This window comes from Schistocerca nitens, chromosome 1 (genome assembly GCF_023898315.1).
Source record: "Schistocerca nitens isolate TAMUIC-IGC-003100 chromosome 1, iqSchNite1.1, whole genome shotgun sequence".
NCBI lineage: Eukaryota > Metazoa > Arthropoda > Insecta > Orthoptera > Acrididae > Schistocerca > Schistocerca nitens.
Window position 1 is genome coordinate 1,308,167,012 of NC_064614.1, and position 18,075 is coordinate 1,308,185,086.

Below are 18,075 nucleotides of genomic sequence, written 5' to 3' on the forward strand. Positions count from 1 at the left end.
GCGAAAGAGAAAAATGTCTAAAAAATTAGAATGACAGAAAGTGCAAACTGCCTAATCAGGAACAGCTACATGAAAAATGTACGGCTGTATGCACAACCATGACTAGGGGAAAGACAGATGCCACCAACAGGAAAATTGAAGAGATCTTTGGTGAAATAAGGAGCAACTGTATGAATATCTAGAGCTGAGATGGCAATCTGGTACTAAGAAAAGAAAGGATAGCTGAAAGGTGAAATGACTATGCAGAAGTGCTATAAAAGGGAAATTAGTGCAAAGGTAATATTACAGGAATGGAAGATATGATACTGCAAGAGGAATTTGAAAGAGCACTGAAATATGTAAGTTGAAATGAGGCCCACAGAGCAGACGGCATTCCCTTAAAATTACTGAGGTCCTCGGGACAGCCAGACATGGCAACACTATTCCACCTGGTGAGCAAGATATATGAGACAGGTGAAATACCCTCGGCCTTCAAGAGGAATATAATAATTCCAATTTCAAAGAAATTCCACAGGTGTGCACATAAGCCTTGATTGCAAAATACTGACAGAATTATTCACACAAGAGTGGAAAAATTGGTAGAAGCCAACCTGAGGGAAGAATTGGGTTGGATTATGGAGAAACATACCAACACAGGAGGCAATACTCACCTCGCAACTTCTCTTACAAAATATATTGAAGATAGACAAACCTCTGTTTGCAGCATTTTTAGATTTGCAGGAAGCCTTATACAATGTTGGCTGGAATACATTCTTTAACATTCTGAAGGTAGCAAGGGTAAAATATAGTGAGAGACAGGTTATTTACAACTTGTACAAAATCCTACTAGTTATAAGACTTAAGAGACATGAAAGAGACACAGTGGTTGACAAGGGAATGAGGCACGGTTGTAGCCTACCTCGGTTAATATTCTATCTGTGCTCTGAGCAAGTACAGGAAGAAAACCAAGAATAAATTTGGACAGGGAATTTACATTTGTGGAGAAGAAATGAAAACTTTCAGGTTTGCCAGTAACACTAATTCATCAGTGATGTCAAAGTATTTTGAAGAGCTGTCGAACGAAACAGATATAGTCTCGATAAGAGATTGTAAGATGAATGCCAACAAAATGAAATTTAGTCAAATTAAATCAACTGATGCTGAGGGAGCTAGATTAGGAAATGAGAAACTAATGGTAGTAAACAAGTTTTGCTATTTGTACAGCAAAATAACTGATTACGGTCAAAGTGAAAAATGATAAAATGCAGGTTAGCTATCGAACAAAAAACATTTTTGTAAAAAAGGGGAGTTTGTTAACATTTAATACAAATTTATGTGGCAGGAGTTCACACAAGAAGAGAAAAGAAGCTTTTGAAATATGGTGCTACACAAATATGCCGAAGATCAGATGGATAGTCTGAGTAACTAATGAAGAGGAACTGAATTGAACTGGGTAAAAAAAAGAAATTTATGGCACAATGTGACTAAGAGAAGGCATCAGTTAATAGGAAACATCTTGAAGCGGCAAGGAATCGTCAATTTGGTAATGGAAGGAAGTGTGGGAGGGTAAACTGTGGAGGGAGACCAAGAGATGAATCCAGTAACAAGGTTCAAATAGGTGCAGGTTGCAGCGACTGTACAGAGATGAAGAGTCACATGATAAAGCACGATGGAGAGCAGCACCAAAACAGTCTTCAGACTCAGGACACTGCCGACAACAAAAACAACAACAAATCTGACAAGATTATGTCCTAAGGAGAAAAATGATTAAACATCACCAGGCAATTAGAGTGTATACACTATTAAAATGCTACAGAAATAATTAGGAAGTTGCTGTATCTGGTAATTACAATAGTGATCTCAAAATAGTTCTAATAAAGAGCAATTAGAGTTACCGATGACCAACTTTGGGTTTTTCCCACAGTAACATTCTCAACAAGGAAAGGACACAGCCCAACAGCAATTATTAATTAATTTCAAAATCCTATTGTATTTCAAGAAACAAATGTGAGACCCATAATAAACAATTGGTTGACAGTGATGGCTAAATGTCAGGATTAACCCAACCATCACCAATCAGTTTTAGCTAAGAAGGTAAAAGCATACAATATTATGAAAACGAAAGTTGCTACTCACCATGTAGTGGATATGCTGAGTCGCAGATACGCACAACAAAAAGACTGTCACAAATAACAGCTTTCGGCCAGAATGGCCTTCATCAAAAACACACACCACATCCTGGGCAGTGTATCTTCAGTTGCCAAAGATTGCAGTCATGTGTTTGTGAGTTGCGTGAACGAACGCGTGTGGTTGTGTGTGTGTGTGTGTGTGTGTGTGTGTTGTTTTGATGAAGGCCGTACTGGCTGAATGTTAATTTGTGACAGTCTTTTTGTTGTGCCTATCTGCAACTCAGCATCTCCGCTATATGGTGATGTAACGGTACTTTGACTACCGCGCCTCCGCCAATACAAAGATATAATTTACGATCGCGCACGCAGAAGAGCGCTCCACCAGCGACCGATTTTTATAAATAATTTTGTTCGTCTTTTTACTTTTTGCGTAGTTTTTTTGTTTTTAACAACTAATTGATTACACACTCTCTCTCTTGTCTTCTTACGAAAGACGTGTATTTTGGGTGGAAATTAAAATTATATTACAAAGCGAGGTTGTTTCAATAGTGATTCGAGGTGGTTATCGCCAAATTTGTAAATTGATCATGAGAGTGACAACTTGAAGAAGTTTTCAACAGACGGAGAAAAGTGAAAGACGGGTCGTCCTACAAGAGAAATTAGGAGGACAGCCATGAAGACTATATTGTAATTAATACTGCGTATCTAACAAGATTATAAGGTAAATTTCAATTAGTTTCTGATGCTATTTCTGTACAGTCGCTTTTTGTAGTGTTGCCAACCCGGTCTGCCATGCACGGTCAAATTACAGCATGATCTCAAATCAATAATACGAAGTCCGCCTTATCCGTAACTGAAACCACCAAAATTCAAAACCCAATCAGATTGTCTATTTTATATTTTTCACGGCAGAACCCCGAAGAAAAAGGAAACACTACAGTGAGTAGCAACTTTCTTTTCATAATATAGTTGCGAGGGTAGTTTGAAAAGTTCTTAGAATCACCACGAGAGGTCTGTGCTACTGCAATGAGTTGTTTGTGTGATATTCATTGGACTGTTGCCTGTAAACACGTGCCACGTCAGTGCTCTTGGAAGAGAGCTGCAGTGGTGATGTGGCTCTGTTGTTCTCGTGTAGTGATTTGTGAAGATGGAAAAAAATTGAGATTCAGGCAGTGATTAAGTACTTCATAAAGAAAGGTATGAAAGCAAAGGACATTCAAGCTGATTTCCAAAACACACTGGAGGACTCTGCTGCTTTGTATTCAACTGTTGCCAAGAGGACAAATGAATTTAAATTTGGTAGGGAGAGCTTAGATGATGATCTGCACAGTGGTCGGCCAAGATGTGTCACTACTCCAGAAATCATTCCAAAAGTGCACAAAAGATCATGGAGGACATGCCGACTGAAAGTGCGTGAAATTGCTTACAGTTGCCAGATGTCATCTGAAAGGGTATATCACATTTAAACTGAAGAATTAGAAATAAAAAAAAATATCTGCAAGATAGGTGCCCTGACTCTTGACGCTGGATCAAAAATGCGTGAGAACGGACGTGCAAAAATTACATGAACTAAGGTATGAATTGTTGCCACACCTGCCTTATTCACCTGATATGGCTCCATCAGACTTCCATCTCTTCCCAAAACTGAAAATTTTGCTTGGTGGACGAAGATTAACTTCAAACGAAGAACTGATAGCCGAAGTTGACAACTATTTTGCAGGCCTGGAGGAAACTCATTTTCGACATGGGATCAAGGCACTTGAACCACATTGGACCAAGTGCATTAATCTACTACATAAAAGTTTCACAGAATCATAAATACTGACTCAGTCATCCTTACTCAGAGAGTATTAACTAGACAAACTAAAGGGAAGATATTTACCAAGAACCTACAGCACACAAGAAATTTAATGGCTTCCTAAAAATATTTTAACAACAGTGTAATCCAGTTCTGGTCATGGACAAACACATTGAACCCTGAGAGAACATCTGGAATCAAATTATCAAGTGGTATGAAGAGAGAGCTTTATTTAGTACAGAACACAAATTCTAACCAAGACATAAAGGTGTACTATAAACACTAAACCAAAATTCTTCACCGTGTCAGTAAAATTACCATGAACTATGTACAAAAAAATAGAGAATTCCAAGAACATAGCAGAGGCAACTTGGAACATTATTAGAAATGAAATGAACAAATCTGGCAAGGCATATGATATTCAACTCCCTTACTATTATTATCAGTGAGGTAGCTGATGTCAAATTCAAATCATGGGACATTAAATTCAATAAAAACTTCACATCAGCAACTGAAAACAAGGGAAAAATATTCCATTGAAAGCACACCTATTACTTAGGGAAATATTGCACCCATTACTAGGAATCTTCAGATTACAAAAACCAATTCTTACTGAGATGACAACCCCTTTCCTGGTTCATCAAATAGAAATACAATAGAAATATCAGTATGACAAATAGCTTCTATCTTTAAATCAAAGACTGTACTGTTACACTACGTACATTTAACAGAGATTGAAGTGAGTGGACTGTGGGAATTTCGGATATATTGATGGCAGAATTCTCCCAGACCTCAGAGAAGCTGTAAAATGGCTTTTCAGATGAGTCAATAGTGGACAAGTTCTCATGAGACAGAAAGTGTCACCAATGAATAGGGCATGGATATCAATTGTATTAAAGTGCTTCAGACTGAGGATCTGTGTTCCATCTAGGAAGGCTTTGCTGAAACTATTGCAGATTTTGAACATCAGTGAGAAGTTAAATATCAAGTTTGTCATGGATTAATTATTTTGAAAATGGCTATTCATTACTGCATGCAGCTCCCAAAGTTGCAGTAGCGTCAATAGTCATTGGATCATGCCAACTGAGGGCCTCCAGCATATTTAAGTTAAGCACAAGGCATTGTCAAGAAACTTCTCATTCAGAGAATTGAGTAACTGTAATTTCAGATTCTGGACGAATAAGGGAAAAGTAAACTTATTGTAATCAAGCATAAATTGCTAATTTATAACATGCACCACAAAGGCATACAGTAAAAATTTTTCTAGATTTCTATAAACAAATTCTCACAACAAAATAAGAATATCATTGTAATTATCAATAATGTTGAATGTAAGTTATGAGGCAATAGATACTTTTAAAAAATCCATTTTCAGATTTATGCACACAAATTTCTCATTTTAGTGCTATCAACATTAACTACTGCCAACATACTACATAACAGTGGTGCCGATATATAAAATATCTTGTACTATGCGACCATTATCTTTTTCTATTTAATGATATAATACATTAAAGTTACAGAGTTTTCACTAAATGTGAAAATTCTTCACGTCTGGAGTAGCACAGTGATGATGAAACAAGAATTCATTGCAATTAAGATATTCATTCATCACATACTGTATATAACTAAAAATTTCAACAGACCATTGTTTGTTAAAATTTTGCTTGTAATAGCTCCCACAGTTATTAATCTTTTCCTAAGACTGAGATTCAAACTGTCTCCTACAATTATTTATCATGTTCATTTTAATCAACTGTTTCATTCATCCCACATTGTCAGTAATTCTCATATTTGTTTCGTTTACAAACAATGTAATACATTCACAATTACACGAATCATCATATTAGGTTTGCCCTAAATTGGCAGCATTATAAATGAATCTGAGAGATAACTGGTCCCTCAAACTATTTGTTTCTGACATCTCAATTTTCTTCTCATTCAACATTTGAATCCACTCCACGTGCCAGTACAAAGAACTTGGCATATTCAATATCATACACATTGCTCTTACTACTGAAGAGAAGCTAATAAGAAGAAGATCCCAATGCCGAACGAAGCTTGTTCTTTCAAAAAAATGGTCTCCATAACAAGATGTACCCCTCAATCCCATTCTTCGCCAACAAAAGTCACAGATTGACCTGAGAGTTTTACGATAATACTTTCGTGAAATATGAGGAGACAAGTTTCACGACAATGAGTTGATAAATTTCCACATTCTATATACAATAATTACAACAACTCCAAAATTTCACACCTAAAGTCTTTCGTAACACAACTGAAACATAACACGCACTGAAATACGACTCCAGCAAGCTGTCTTTCCAATTTTCTGTCTGGAGAAGGTGGGGGTTAGGGGGAGGAGGGGAGAGGGGAGGTGCGAGGTAGGAGGGAAGAGGTAGTGTGAGGGGGGACTGGACTATGGCTGAAGAGTGGGAGGTATGAGGCATAGATTATACCCATTCTTATCCTCTAATATATTCTACTCATTAGGTTTAACTTTGTGACCCGCTGACAAAAGTATACATATTACTGCCAATCCAAGCCTGGTCAGGATTCTGCATTCTGTTGGCCTTTAGAACGGAAGCTCTTAGCCCCTCTAACTTGTATGTGAGTAGGTCTTTCCTTAGTCGAGGGCATAAATGAAAGGGCACGTCTTATTCTATCTGGCTCTCGAATTTGTGGAGATATCACCTGCAAAAGAGCAGAAAAACTGACATTAAATTTGATCAAAGCAAACCACAAAGGGTAAACAGTTTTTCATTACTTCAAGAAATTATTTGTAAGCACCTGTAATGTCTGCCTGTTTTATGCTACAACAAAGCTTTGTTAATGTCCTCATTACCTTACAAACACATGTCTTTAATCTTTAAAAATATCAAGAATTGTATCACAGCCATCTCTTTCGTTCAGTCATTAAATTCTCTTTTAAGAGACTTCTTTTTTAGGAGCTACCAAATTATCAGCCATTATGGGCTGTATAAAGTTTCTTGTGTTAATTTGACAGTAAAATTAGCTGGAAGAATTTTGAATAAACATGACATACATCCAATATTTAAATTTATATACATATATTTGAAATTGGAGTAAACTTACATTTATTTTCACACTTCTTCACTCTATCTCACATAAGTAATGGAACAAAACTGAACCTGACTGGAGCTTAATGATAAGTAAAGTAAAACAGTACCGCAAGATCAGATGGGGCACCACGACGGGTAGGTTCATTCACTCTAATTGGAAAGGCTTTTCTTTCTCTGCACAAAATGGCACCTTTCCTTCCCAAACTGTGTGAGCTGTCTTTCAGTATAATTCATGAGTACTGGTGACCTGACAGTCCTATGATGAAAGGAGGGAGAAGGTGAAACCAATTCTCGCACGTAGCCTACTCATCTCACATAGTACTGACCACCTGCAAAGTTTGCAAGATTAACAGTGTCACATTCCTTCACTTCACAGGAGTGTGGTAGGGTTTGAAGGATGGTTGCACAAAGTCTGAGGATCTGTAATATCTCCTGCTTTTAATGGCCATGTACCAGTGACAAAAAGTCTTCTATCTCCAGGAATTGAACCGGCTATCCCAGGGTTTAGCACCAAAGCAAAAGTATATAATGAGTGCAGATACAGAAGCTGGGGGCTCAATGCTGACTGACTGTAATAGCGACCTTGCATGACTAACACACACACACACACACACACACACACACACACACACACACACACAGTGCCCGTTTAAAAACTTGTGTAGGGAAGTTTTTACACACTGTTAAAGTACAGACCACTTGCAGTTTAAATAATAATGTAACAGACAGGAATTGCAAGCAATAGTTATGTATATTCGGCAGTCGAGCTATTTTAATTCCATTTTATTAGTACATTCTTCAAATGGGTTCTCATTTTATGAGTAGGGATTTGAATGCATTTATTTCTCCCACATTTTCTAAAAAAGCTCACCAAGATTACTCTATAAGTGAAGACATAAATAGCATGTTTTTCCAGTAACAGTGCAGGGTGTATCAAAAAGAATCATCAGATTTGGCACGTCTATATTTCTGAAACTAATAAACATATACTTTGAAGACAGTTTTTAATCTTCAAATTTTAATTTTAAAGATCGCTGATAATGTTTTCAATGATTTTATAACAAACATATACGATGAATTTTTAACACTCAAATTTTTTTTTCATACCTTTTCATAGGTGTTCAATGTGAGTTGCAGAAAGACACAACAGAAAGACTGTCAGACCTTTGCTGAAAGTAGGCAAACATACACACATGCACACACTCACGCAAGCACAACTCACACACATGACCACAGTCTCTGGAAGCAGGACCCAGACTGTGAGCAGCAGGGCATTATAGGTGAGTAATAGTATAGAGAAAAGTTAGAGATACAAAACTGGAATGCCAGATTTTCAAAAGGTTTAAATTCTGTGATTTGAACAGCCTGTGTTTCTTATAACAAAATTTACTAAACTACAAAATTTAGGAAGATGTGAAAGTGTTTACAAAGAAGAAAAATACGGCTTTATAATGAGGTATATCAATCCTATAACAAACAGTTATTAGCAGCAATAAATTCTTGAGTGAACATTATTAACTCTTAAATACTGAATGTGAAAATATTTTGTTGACACCGACCTACATAGGAGGAAATGATCACCATGATAAAATAAGGGAAACCAGAGCTCATACAGAAAGATACAGGTGTTTGCTATACGAGATTGGAATAATAGAGAATTGTGAAGGTGGTTCGATGAACCCTCTGCCAGGCATTAAATGTGATTTGCAGAGTATCCATGTAGATGTAGATGGAGATGCAGATGTAGAAGAAGTTATCTGTGCCCCTTCAAAGGATTGCCCTGACATCTGACATAATACGAGTAGATTTAAGGAGTTACCAAAAACCTAAATCAGTGCAGCCTGATGGCGAACTGAAGTACCGTATGTTAACTTAAGAAGAAGAAAGTAGTAAGTAAGCCACGAATGCTTCACAGGCATGTGTCCTTCACAGTTTACATTTTGCCAAAAAATACAGTGCCCTGCAGTCGCAGCTAAACAAATGCAAGCTGGAAGTCAGCACCGAGGAACTCGATTGGCCTACAGCAAGTCTTCTAATCGGGCACCCGCATGTGTTTACCTTTCCCACCCCTTATCAAACACCTACCAAGGAAGTCAGTTTTTGTTTTCTTTTCTTTGTTTTGTTTTGGTAATTACACTTTAAATGTGGCTTAACTCAGAATCAGCAGTTTGCTGTTTGCATGGGATCGAACAACTACCTATGCATCATCAGCAGGTTTTCAATAACAAAGTGAAGTATATTGTTGACAATTTATCTGATATTTGTGTCCATTTTGTTCAATAAACTAAGAGGAAACAATACTGATATGCACTACACTAGTACAAGTGATGTCTCATCATAATACACCGAAGAGCCAAAGAAACTAGTACACCTGTGTAATATTGTGTAGGGTCCCTGCGAACACGCAGAATGCCGCAAGACGATGTGGAATGTACTCGACTAATGGCTGAAGTAGTGCCGGAGGGAATTGACACCGTGAATCCTGCAGGGGTATCAATAAATCTGTAAGGGTACAACGGGGTGGAGATCTCTTCTGAACAGCACGCTGCAAGGCATCCCGTGATGTTCATGCCTCTGGAGCCACTGTGTAGCAATGCTAGACATGCAGGGTGTCACACTGTCCTGCTGGAATGCACCATGGACACGAATGGATGTAGGTGATCAGACAGGATGCTTCTGCCTGTGTCACCTACCAACATCATACCTTGACATATCAGGGGTCCCGTATCACTCCAACTGCACACGACTCTCACCATTACAGAGCCTCCACCAACATGAACAGTCCCCTGCTGACACGCAGCTTCCACGGATCGACGAGGTGGTTTCCATACGCGTACACGTCCGTCGGCTCGACACAATTTGAAACGAGACACAGCCAATGAGGCGACAAGTTTCCACTAATTGACAGTCCGATGTCAGTGTCGATGGGCCCAGGCGAGACATAAAGCTCTGTGTCGTGCAGTCGGGTCAGGTTGTTTGTGGGAGGAGACCGGACAGCGAGGTCATCGGTCTCATCGGATTAGGGAAGGATGGGGAAGGAAGTCGGCCGTGCCCTTTCAAAGGAACCGTCTGGGCATTTGCCTGGAGTGATTTAGGGAAATCGTGAAAAATCTAAATAAGGACGGCTGGATACAGAATTGAACCGTCGTCCACCCGAATGCGAGTCCAGTGCGCTAGCAACTGCGCCACCTCGCTCGGTGTGTCGTGCAGTCCCTGAGGGTACACGAGTGGGGCATCAGCTCTGAAAGTGCATACTGATGATGTTTCATTGAATGGTTTGCACGGTGACACTTATTGATGGCCCAGCACTGAAATCTGCAGCAATTTGCGGAACGATTGCACTTCTATCACGCTGAATGTTTCTCTTTAGTCGTCGTCGGTCCCATTCTTACACAATCTTTTTCCAGCTCCGGCAATGTCAGAGATATTACGTTTTATCAGATTCCGATATTCACAGTACACTCGTGGAACGGTTGTACAGGAAATCCCCACTTCATCGCTACCTCGGAGATGCTGTGTCCCATTGCTCGTGCGGTGACTAACACCGTGTCCAAACTCACTCAGATCTTGATAACCTGCCATTACAGTAGCAGTAATCGATCTAATAACTGCCCCAGCCACTCGTTGTCTTATGTAGGTGTTGCTGACCACAATGCTGTATTCTGCCTGTTTAGATACCTCCATATTTGAATACGCATGCAGTTTCTTTGGAGCTTTAGTGTGCCATACAATGAATTATCTTAATTAAATGTGAAGTCTTTTGTACCAGACTAAAATGTAAAACAACAGTGTGGCTGTGAGAGTAGTTGCTGTATGACACACAGTAATGAAGTACCCCAGAATATACTACCTATTCACATCAAACAGCACGGCTTTGGAAAGCGTTACTCTTGTGAGAGACAGCTGGCACTATTTGCATGACGTACTGCATACAGGGGCTCTCACATTGATTCAGTATTTATATAGTTCCAAAAAGGCTTTTGATATCATTCATCAGAGGCAGCTTCCAGTCACGCTGCTTTCCTATGGACTACACCTCAGTTATCCAACTGGATTTGTGATTTCCTGTCTGAAAACTCACAATTCGAAGTAGCTGATGGCACATCACCTAGTGAAGTGAAAGTGATGAATGTCATTTCACATGTGAAGTGAAAGTGATGAATGTCATTTCACATGTAAATTGAAAGTGATGAATGTCATTTCACATGTAAAGTGATGTAGACCTTCTGCTATTTACAATATATATAAACAATTTAGCAGACAATCAAAACATTTTTCTTAGATTTGTGGCAGGTACTGCAGCTGTCTAGTAAACTACTGAGAAGAGCAAAGCTAATTGCAAAATGATGTTGGAAATACAGTGCAGAACATGACAACTGATGATAAACAATAAAATGTGTGAGGTTCCCCACATTATTACTATGAAGCTTTGAGAAAGCGATAAGTAAAACAAATTTGAGTGTTATATATCTATTTAAAGTCCTAGGGGTTACAAATATAAACAAAGTAACTGGAAAACGTCACACGTTAAGGTGAAGATGAAACTAATGTTGGGTTTTTCCCACAACCCTTAGAAGACCCGAGAATTCTACTAAGGAATCTGCAAGTACTTGAGTTATTCAACCTCTTCTGGAATATTGCTGAGCACTGTGCAACCATTACCCGATGGGATTGATGGAGAACATTGAAAACATGGAAAGAAGGCAGACAATTCTATAGTATCGTGAATTAGGGGAGAGAGAGTCGCAGATGTTTTTCTTTTTTCCCCCCTGAGATTTTAGGGGGAGGGGGCTGGGGGACGAGTTGGGGACACGGTATTAAAACAAACACTTCTTCACTGTAGCACATTATTTCCATGACATTTAATCACCATCTCTCTTCTCCAAATGCAAATAATTTTTGTTGCCACTGCCTTGCAAAGGATAATGGTAGAACAGTAATACCATAGGAGAAATCAGAAAATAGAAGTTTTGGTGTTTACTATTCTCGAGCTTCGTACATGAGTGGAATGGTCAAGAGAATGAAGCAATTCTGTGAACCCTTCATGAAACACTTAACAGTGAATTACAGAGTAGTCATGTATTGTTTGCAAAGTAAATGAAGTGCCTCAGCAGAACGTAACTTCCATCAAGCAGCGATTAGTGTTTCACAGACAATGAGTGCACTTTATAAGTTCTCAGAATGTGAATGATGTACTAGGTGCACACAAATATTTGGCAAAGCTGACACCAAATTGTTTGCTTTTACAACCCACTTAGTTGTATTGGTAGAATACATATTTTCTTAAGGCGAGGTCTAATGCAGAGCACTTACAAGAAAGAATACTTTCCTGCATCATGCGATTGCTAGCTAGATGGAATATTTTGTGGTAGCTACATTTATCATTGGTGTATTTTTTAACTTATTTTTCATTAAAGATTTGAATGAAATGTCAAAAGCAGACGTGCCTGCTCATGTCAGAGCAAAATAGCTCTAGTTGCACTAGCTTATATAACAGATTTGGATAGGGTGGCTGAAACATTTGATCCTTCGTGGAGTGAGCGCAGCTTTGCGGTCCGGGCTCGTACCGTCCGCGGCTCGCGAGCTACTGGTCAGCCGGGCTGGCCAGTTGCAGCCCGACGCCGAGAGGACAGATGTCATCACTCTTACTGAAGATAGTGAGTGTTACAGCAGAGAAGATGGCAGGAGGTATGGCACGTCACATACCACTGCAATGAGATGGTGAAGGAACTGCCTTGAAAGAGGCACTACCAACAGAGCTCCTGGCTCAGGCAAAAAGAGAGAGAGCTCACAGCACGAGGACAGGAAGCTAGTGTCTCAGAGCAGAGAAAATCCCATTCTGAATGTGAAGCAGTAGTGGTGAGAGACCAATTTCCCCAGCTCCAGTGACACGATTCGCTGATGGATGAGGGGCCCTGAACTGCACGCATGATGATCCAGTGTGAAACGAGAGTTCAGCAGAGAGAGTGTTTTATACTGGCTCGCATTTGCAGAGCTCCATCTGAGTACGTCACGGGAAAACAACATTTTTGCTGACAAGGTGTTTTCCACCAGTAACAGTGGTCCAAAGATTTTTACAGGCCATAAGGGACAAACTGTCGACGCAAATATGTAACCGCGATAAGAAGAAATGGGTGGCTATCTGTTTCCTGCTAGGGATAGATTTCTGAGAGAGAAGCAGGAATTCTTCACAGGATGGAGTGAACTATCAACTGCCAGCAGTGTGCCCACATGTTGGCAAACATAATGCTTCTGTCAGTGGGAATTCAGTACAGAGAAGAGGACTTTGCATTGCGAGGACTGTTCTCCCATTCACAAGTCTGCATTTGTTCAGCAGTAGTTCTCCAAGGTTGGTATCAATGTGGCAGAATGGTCACCACAGGCTGCTGACATGAACCCTACAAAAAACATATGGGCTGAGGTCATTAGAATATTAACAGAGAACTGGCCACAAACCGACAGACTATAGCTGACACTCTTTGGGACAGCATTCTTGAAGCCTGGAAGGAAGTTGCTTCTTCAGGCTGCTACAGCCAACAGCTTATAGATTATATGCAAAATAACGTGTGATTTTCGATAAAATATTAGAGTCCTTCAAAGTTTTGTTATATGGTCTTTTTCTTCATTTATCCACATTGAGAGCCACTGGAAGATCACTTGGCAACAGATAAAATACAATTTGAATTTGTTTTCCTTCGAGTTGCTTTTTTAATTGAAGTGAATTTCTTTTGAATTTACAGTCTGCTAAATATTCTATTTTTATTTCAATTGTACCCTGTCTAGATACTTAACGAAGTAATCAGTTTAGCTGTACGCTTTAAAAATATTTTGTGTTATTTCAAATACATCTCTCTCTTCTCCTCCATCCATATTATGCACATGATTTCATCATAACATGTGGAATAATCGGGTCTACTGCCCGATTATTCCACATGTCAAGATCTTGCCGGGAAAGCCTGAAGAGATTTCATCATTATTTATTGTTCATTTATCCTTCATTCTCCCCCCCCCCCCCCTCTCTCTCTCTCTCACATACACATTATCCATTCTCCCAAAATGTTATAAACAAATTCAGCGGTTTCCATTGAAACTATGCATTCTCATTTAATTTCTGCTTTCTTTACTGTTCTCTATCATTCCTCTAAAAACCTATGAAACCGCATTCTTTTATATCCCCTAACCTACAATGCATTCTTTGCTCTGAAAACATTCGTCTACATGAATACTCTGCAATTAACAATTAAGTTCTTGGCAGAGGGTTCTGTGAACCACTGTCACCATTATTTGTCACTCTCAAAAAGAGTTTGGAAATAATGAACAACTAAACTTTACCATGCAAGCACTGACGTCTCTTATTGCAATGGCCATGTCTCCTACGTATGTTTGGGGCCAATAAAATATTGTGGCATTCAGCGGAGCACACTGGCGATTGGAATTTAGTGAAAACACCTCACCATAATGTAAAATGCCTTTGTTTCAATAATTTCCATCCTCACTCATTTACCATATCCATGACAATGTTCCCTATTTCATGATATTAAAAAAAGAGCTGCCCTTCATTGAACTTTTTTGATGTCTTCCTTCAGTCCTACTTCGTAGGGATCCCGTAACACGTAGGAATACTCACGAAGATGACGGACAAGTGTGTCATAGGCAGTCACTTTAACTGATTTGTTGCATTTTCTACACATTCTATCAATAAAATTTGGTCTTTGGGTTTCCTTGTTGTTGTTGTTGGTTTGGGGGATTAAAGGAACCAGACTGCTACGGTCATCGGTCCCTTTTTCCAAATACAAAGAACACCCACAGAGAATAAAAACGAGGAACAGAATAGATCACAGACGATACAGAACAAGAGAAACTGAGACAAAGACAAGACAAAACGAACTAAAACCACACAGAGTGTGACAGTGGTTGGCCGACCATAGAAATAAAAAATGAAAAGCCAACCACTTAGAAACACATTAAAAAAAATCAGTTTAAAATCATAGGCCAAAGGCCAGAATCAACACAAAACAATAAAATAAAACAGAAACACTCAGATTAAATGATAAAATCCCCGTGCCCGAATAAAACGTAAAACTAAGTCAGCCATAGCGGAGTCGTCTGTTAAAAGGGCAGGGAGCGTATCAGGCAGCGCAAATGTCTGCCTGACCACAGCTAAAAGGGGGCAGGCCATCAAAATGTGGGCCACTGTCAAAGCCGCCCCACAGCGACATAGAGGAGGGTCCTCCCGGCGCAGTAAATAACTGTGTGTCAGACGGGAGTGGCCAATGCGGAGCTGGCAAAGAACTACTGAGTCCCTGCGAGTGGCTCGCAGGGATGACCGCCGCACAGCCGTCGTCTCCTTGACAGCATGGAGTTTATTGCACGTTGTCAGTTCGCACCATTCATCGTCCCATAGTGCCAAAATTTTGCGGCAGAAGACTGCCCGCAAATCAGTCTCTGGGAGGCCAACGTCCAGAGATGGCTTACTGGTGGCCTCTTTCGCCAGGCGGTCAACATGTTCATTACCCGGGACACCGACATGACCGGGGGTCCACACAAAGTCCACAGAGCGGCCGCAACGGGCAAGAGCATGCAGGGACTCATGGATAGCCATCACCAGACGAGAACGAGGAAAACACTGGTCGAGAGCTCGTAAACCGCTCAGGGAATCGCTACAGATAACGAAGGACTCACCTGAGCAGGAGCGGATGTACTCTAGGGCACGAAAGATGGCGACCAGCTCAGCAGTGTAAACGCTCCAGACATCCGGCAAGGAACGTTGTTCGGAATGGTCCCCTAGAGTTAGCGCATACCCGACACGACCAGCAACCATCGAACCGTCGGTGTAAACAATTCCAGAGCCCTGATACGTGGCCAGGATGGAAGAAAAGCGGCGGCGGAAGGCCTCTGGAGGGACTGAGTCCTTCGAGCCCTGTGCCAAGTCGAACCGAAGGCGAGGGCGAGGAACACACCATGGGGGTGTACGCAGAGGTGCCCGGAAAGGAGGTGGAACAGGGAAAAACCCAAGCCCGGAGAGAAGCTCCTTGACACGTACGGCGATCGGACAACCCGATCGGGGTCGACGGTCTGACAGATGGACGACTGACTGCGGGAACAGGACACTGTAATTTGGATGCCCGGGCAAGCTAAAAACATGGGCCGCATAAGCAGCCAGTAATTGTTGGCGTCTTATCCACAGTGGAGGGACACCTGCCTCCACTAGTATGCTGTTAACAGGGCTGGTGCGGAAAGCACCAGTGGCAAGGCGTATCCCGCTATGGAGGATTGGGTCCAGCACCCGCAACGCAGATGGGGAAGCTGAGCCATAACCCAGGCTCCCATAATCCAGACGAGACTGGATTAACGCCTGGTAGAGCCGGAACAGGGTAGATCGGTCGGCGTCCCAGCGGGTGTGGCTCAAACATCGCAGAGCATTGAGATGCCGCCAACATGCCTGTTTGAGCTGCCGGATATGAGGCAGCCAAGTCAACCGGGCATCAAAAACCACCCCCCACAAACCTGTGTGATTCCAGCACTGAAAGACGTTCGCCGTTAAGAGAAAGCTGCGGCTCCGGGTGGACAGTACGTCGCCGACAGATATGCATAACGCAGGTCTTGGCTGCCGAAAACTGGAACCCATGAGCTACAGCCCAAGACTGCGCCTTGCGGATAGCGCCCTGTAGCTGACGTTCAACAGCTGCAATGCCAGTAGAGCTGTAGTAAAGGCAAAAGTCGTCAGCATACAGGGAAGCGGAGACAGAATTTCCTACGGCCGCAGCGAGCACGTTAATGGCTATTAAAAACAGGCAGACGCTTAAGACAGAACCCTGTGGCACACCGTTCTCCTGGACCTGGGAGGAACTATATGAGGCCGTGACTTGCACGCGGAAGGTACGATACAACAGAAAATTGCGGATAAAAATCGGCAGAGGACCCCGAAGACCCCATCCATGAAGCGTAGAAAGGATGTGATGACGCCATGTCGTATCGTACGCCTTCCGCATGTCGAAAAAGACAGCGACCAGGTGCTGACGGCGGGCAAAGGCAGTACGGATGGCAGACTCCAGGCTCACCAGATTGTCGGTGGCAGAGCGGCCTTTACGGAACCCACCCTGAGACGGAGCCAGAAGGCCCCGAGACTCCAGTACCCAATTCAAGCGCCGGCTCACCATCCGTTCAAGCAACTTGCAAAGAACGTTGGTGAGGCTAATGGGACGGTAGCTGTCCACCTCCTGAGGGTTCTTTCCAGGTTTCAAAATGGGGATGACAATGCCTTCCCGCCATGGCGACGGAAACTCACCCTCGACCCAAAGACGGTTGTAAAGATCGAGGAGGCGCCGCTGGCAGTCCACTGAAAGGTGTTTCAGCATCTGACAGTGGATGCCATCTGGCCCAGGAGCGGTATCAGGGCAAGCGGCTAGGGCACTGCGAAATTCCCACTCACTGAATGGAGCATTGTAAGATTCTGGGTGGTGGGTGCAAAACGAAAGGCTCCGACGTTCCATCCGCTCTTTAATGGAGCAGAAGGCCAGTGGGTAATTGGAAGAAGCGGAACTAAGAGCAAAATGCTCTGCTAAGCGATTTGCAATGATGTCGGAGTTAGTACAAACTGCTCCATTCAGTGAGAGCGAAGGGACGCTGGCAGGGGTCCGATAGCCGTAGACGCGTCGAATCTTGGCCCAGACCTGCGATGGAGTGACATGGAGGCCAATGGTGGACACATACCGCTCCCAGCACTCCTTCTTGCCTTGGCGGATAAGGAGGCGGGCCCGCGCACGCAGCCGTTTGAAGGCGATAAGGTGTTCAATGCAGGGATGTTGCTTGTGACGCTGGAGCGCCCGCCGGCGATCTTTAATCGCTTCAGCGATCTCAGGCGACCACCAAGGCACAGCCTTCCGCCGAGGGGACCCAGAAGAACGGGTAATGGCAGATTCGGCGGCAGTAACGATGCCGGTGGTGACCGATTGAACCACCGCATCAATGTCATCAGTAGAGAGAGGCTCAATAGCGGCAGTGGAGGAGAACAAGTCCCAGTCAGCCTTATTCATAGCCCATCTGCTAGGGCGCATAGAAGAGTGACGCTGTGGTAGTGACAGAA

At 41.9% G+C, this 18,075-nt stretch overlaps 1 protein-coding gene across 1 annotated transcript in view; it reads right to left on the reverse strand.

Annotated features, from left to right (window-relative positions):
- Positions 1-5,834: 5,834 nt before the first annotated feature.
- Positions 5,835-18,075, reverse strand: part of LOC126240075 (differentially expressed in FDCP 6 homolog) — a 125,058-nt gene continuing 112,817 nt past the window's right edge. Inside the window, exon 10 of the mRNA XM_049947904.1 lies at positions 5,835-6,600. Coding sequence (XP_049803861.1) covers positions 6,457-6,600 — 144 coding nt within the window. The 3' untranslated portion in view covers positions 5,835-6,456. The remainder of the gene's footprint in view (positions 6,601-18,075) is intronic.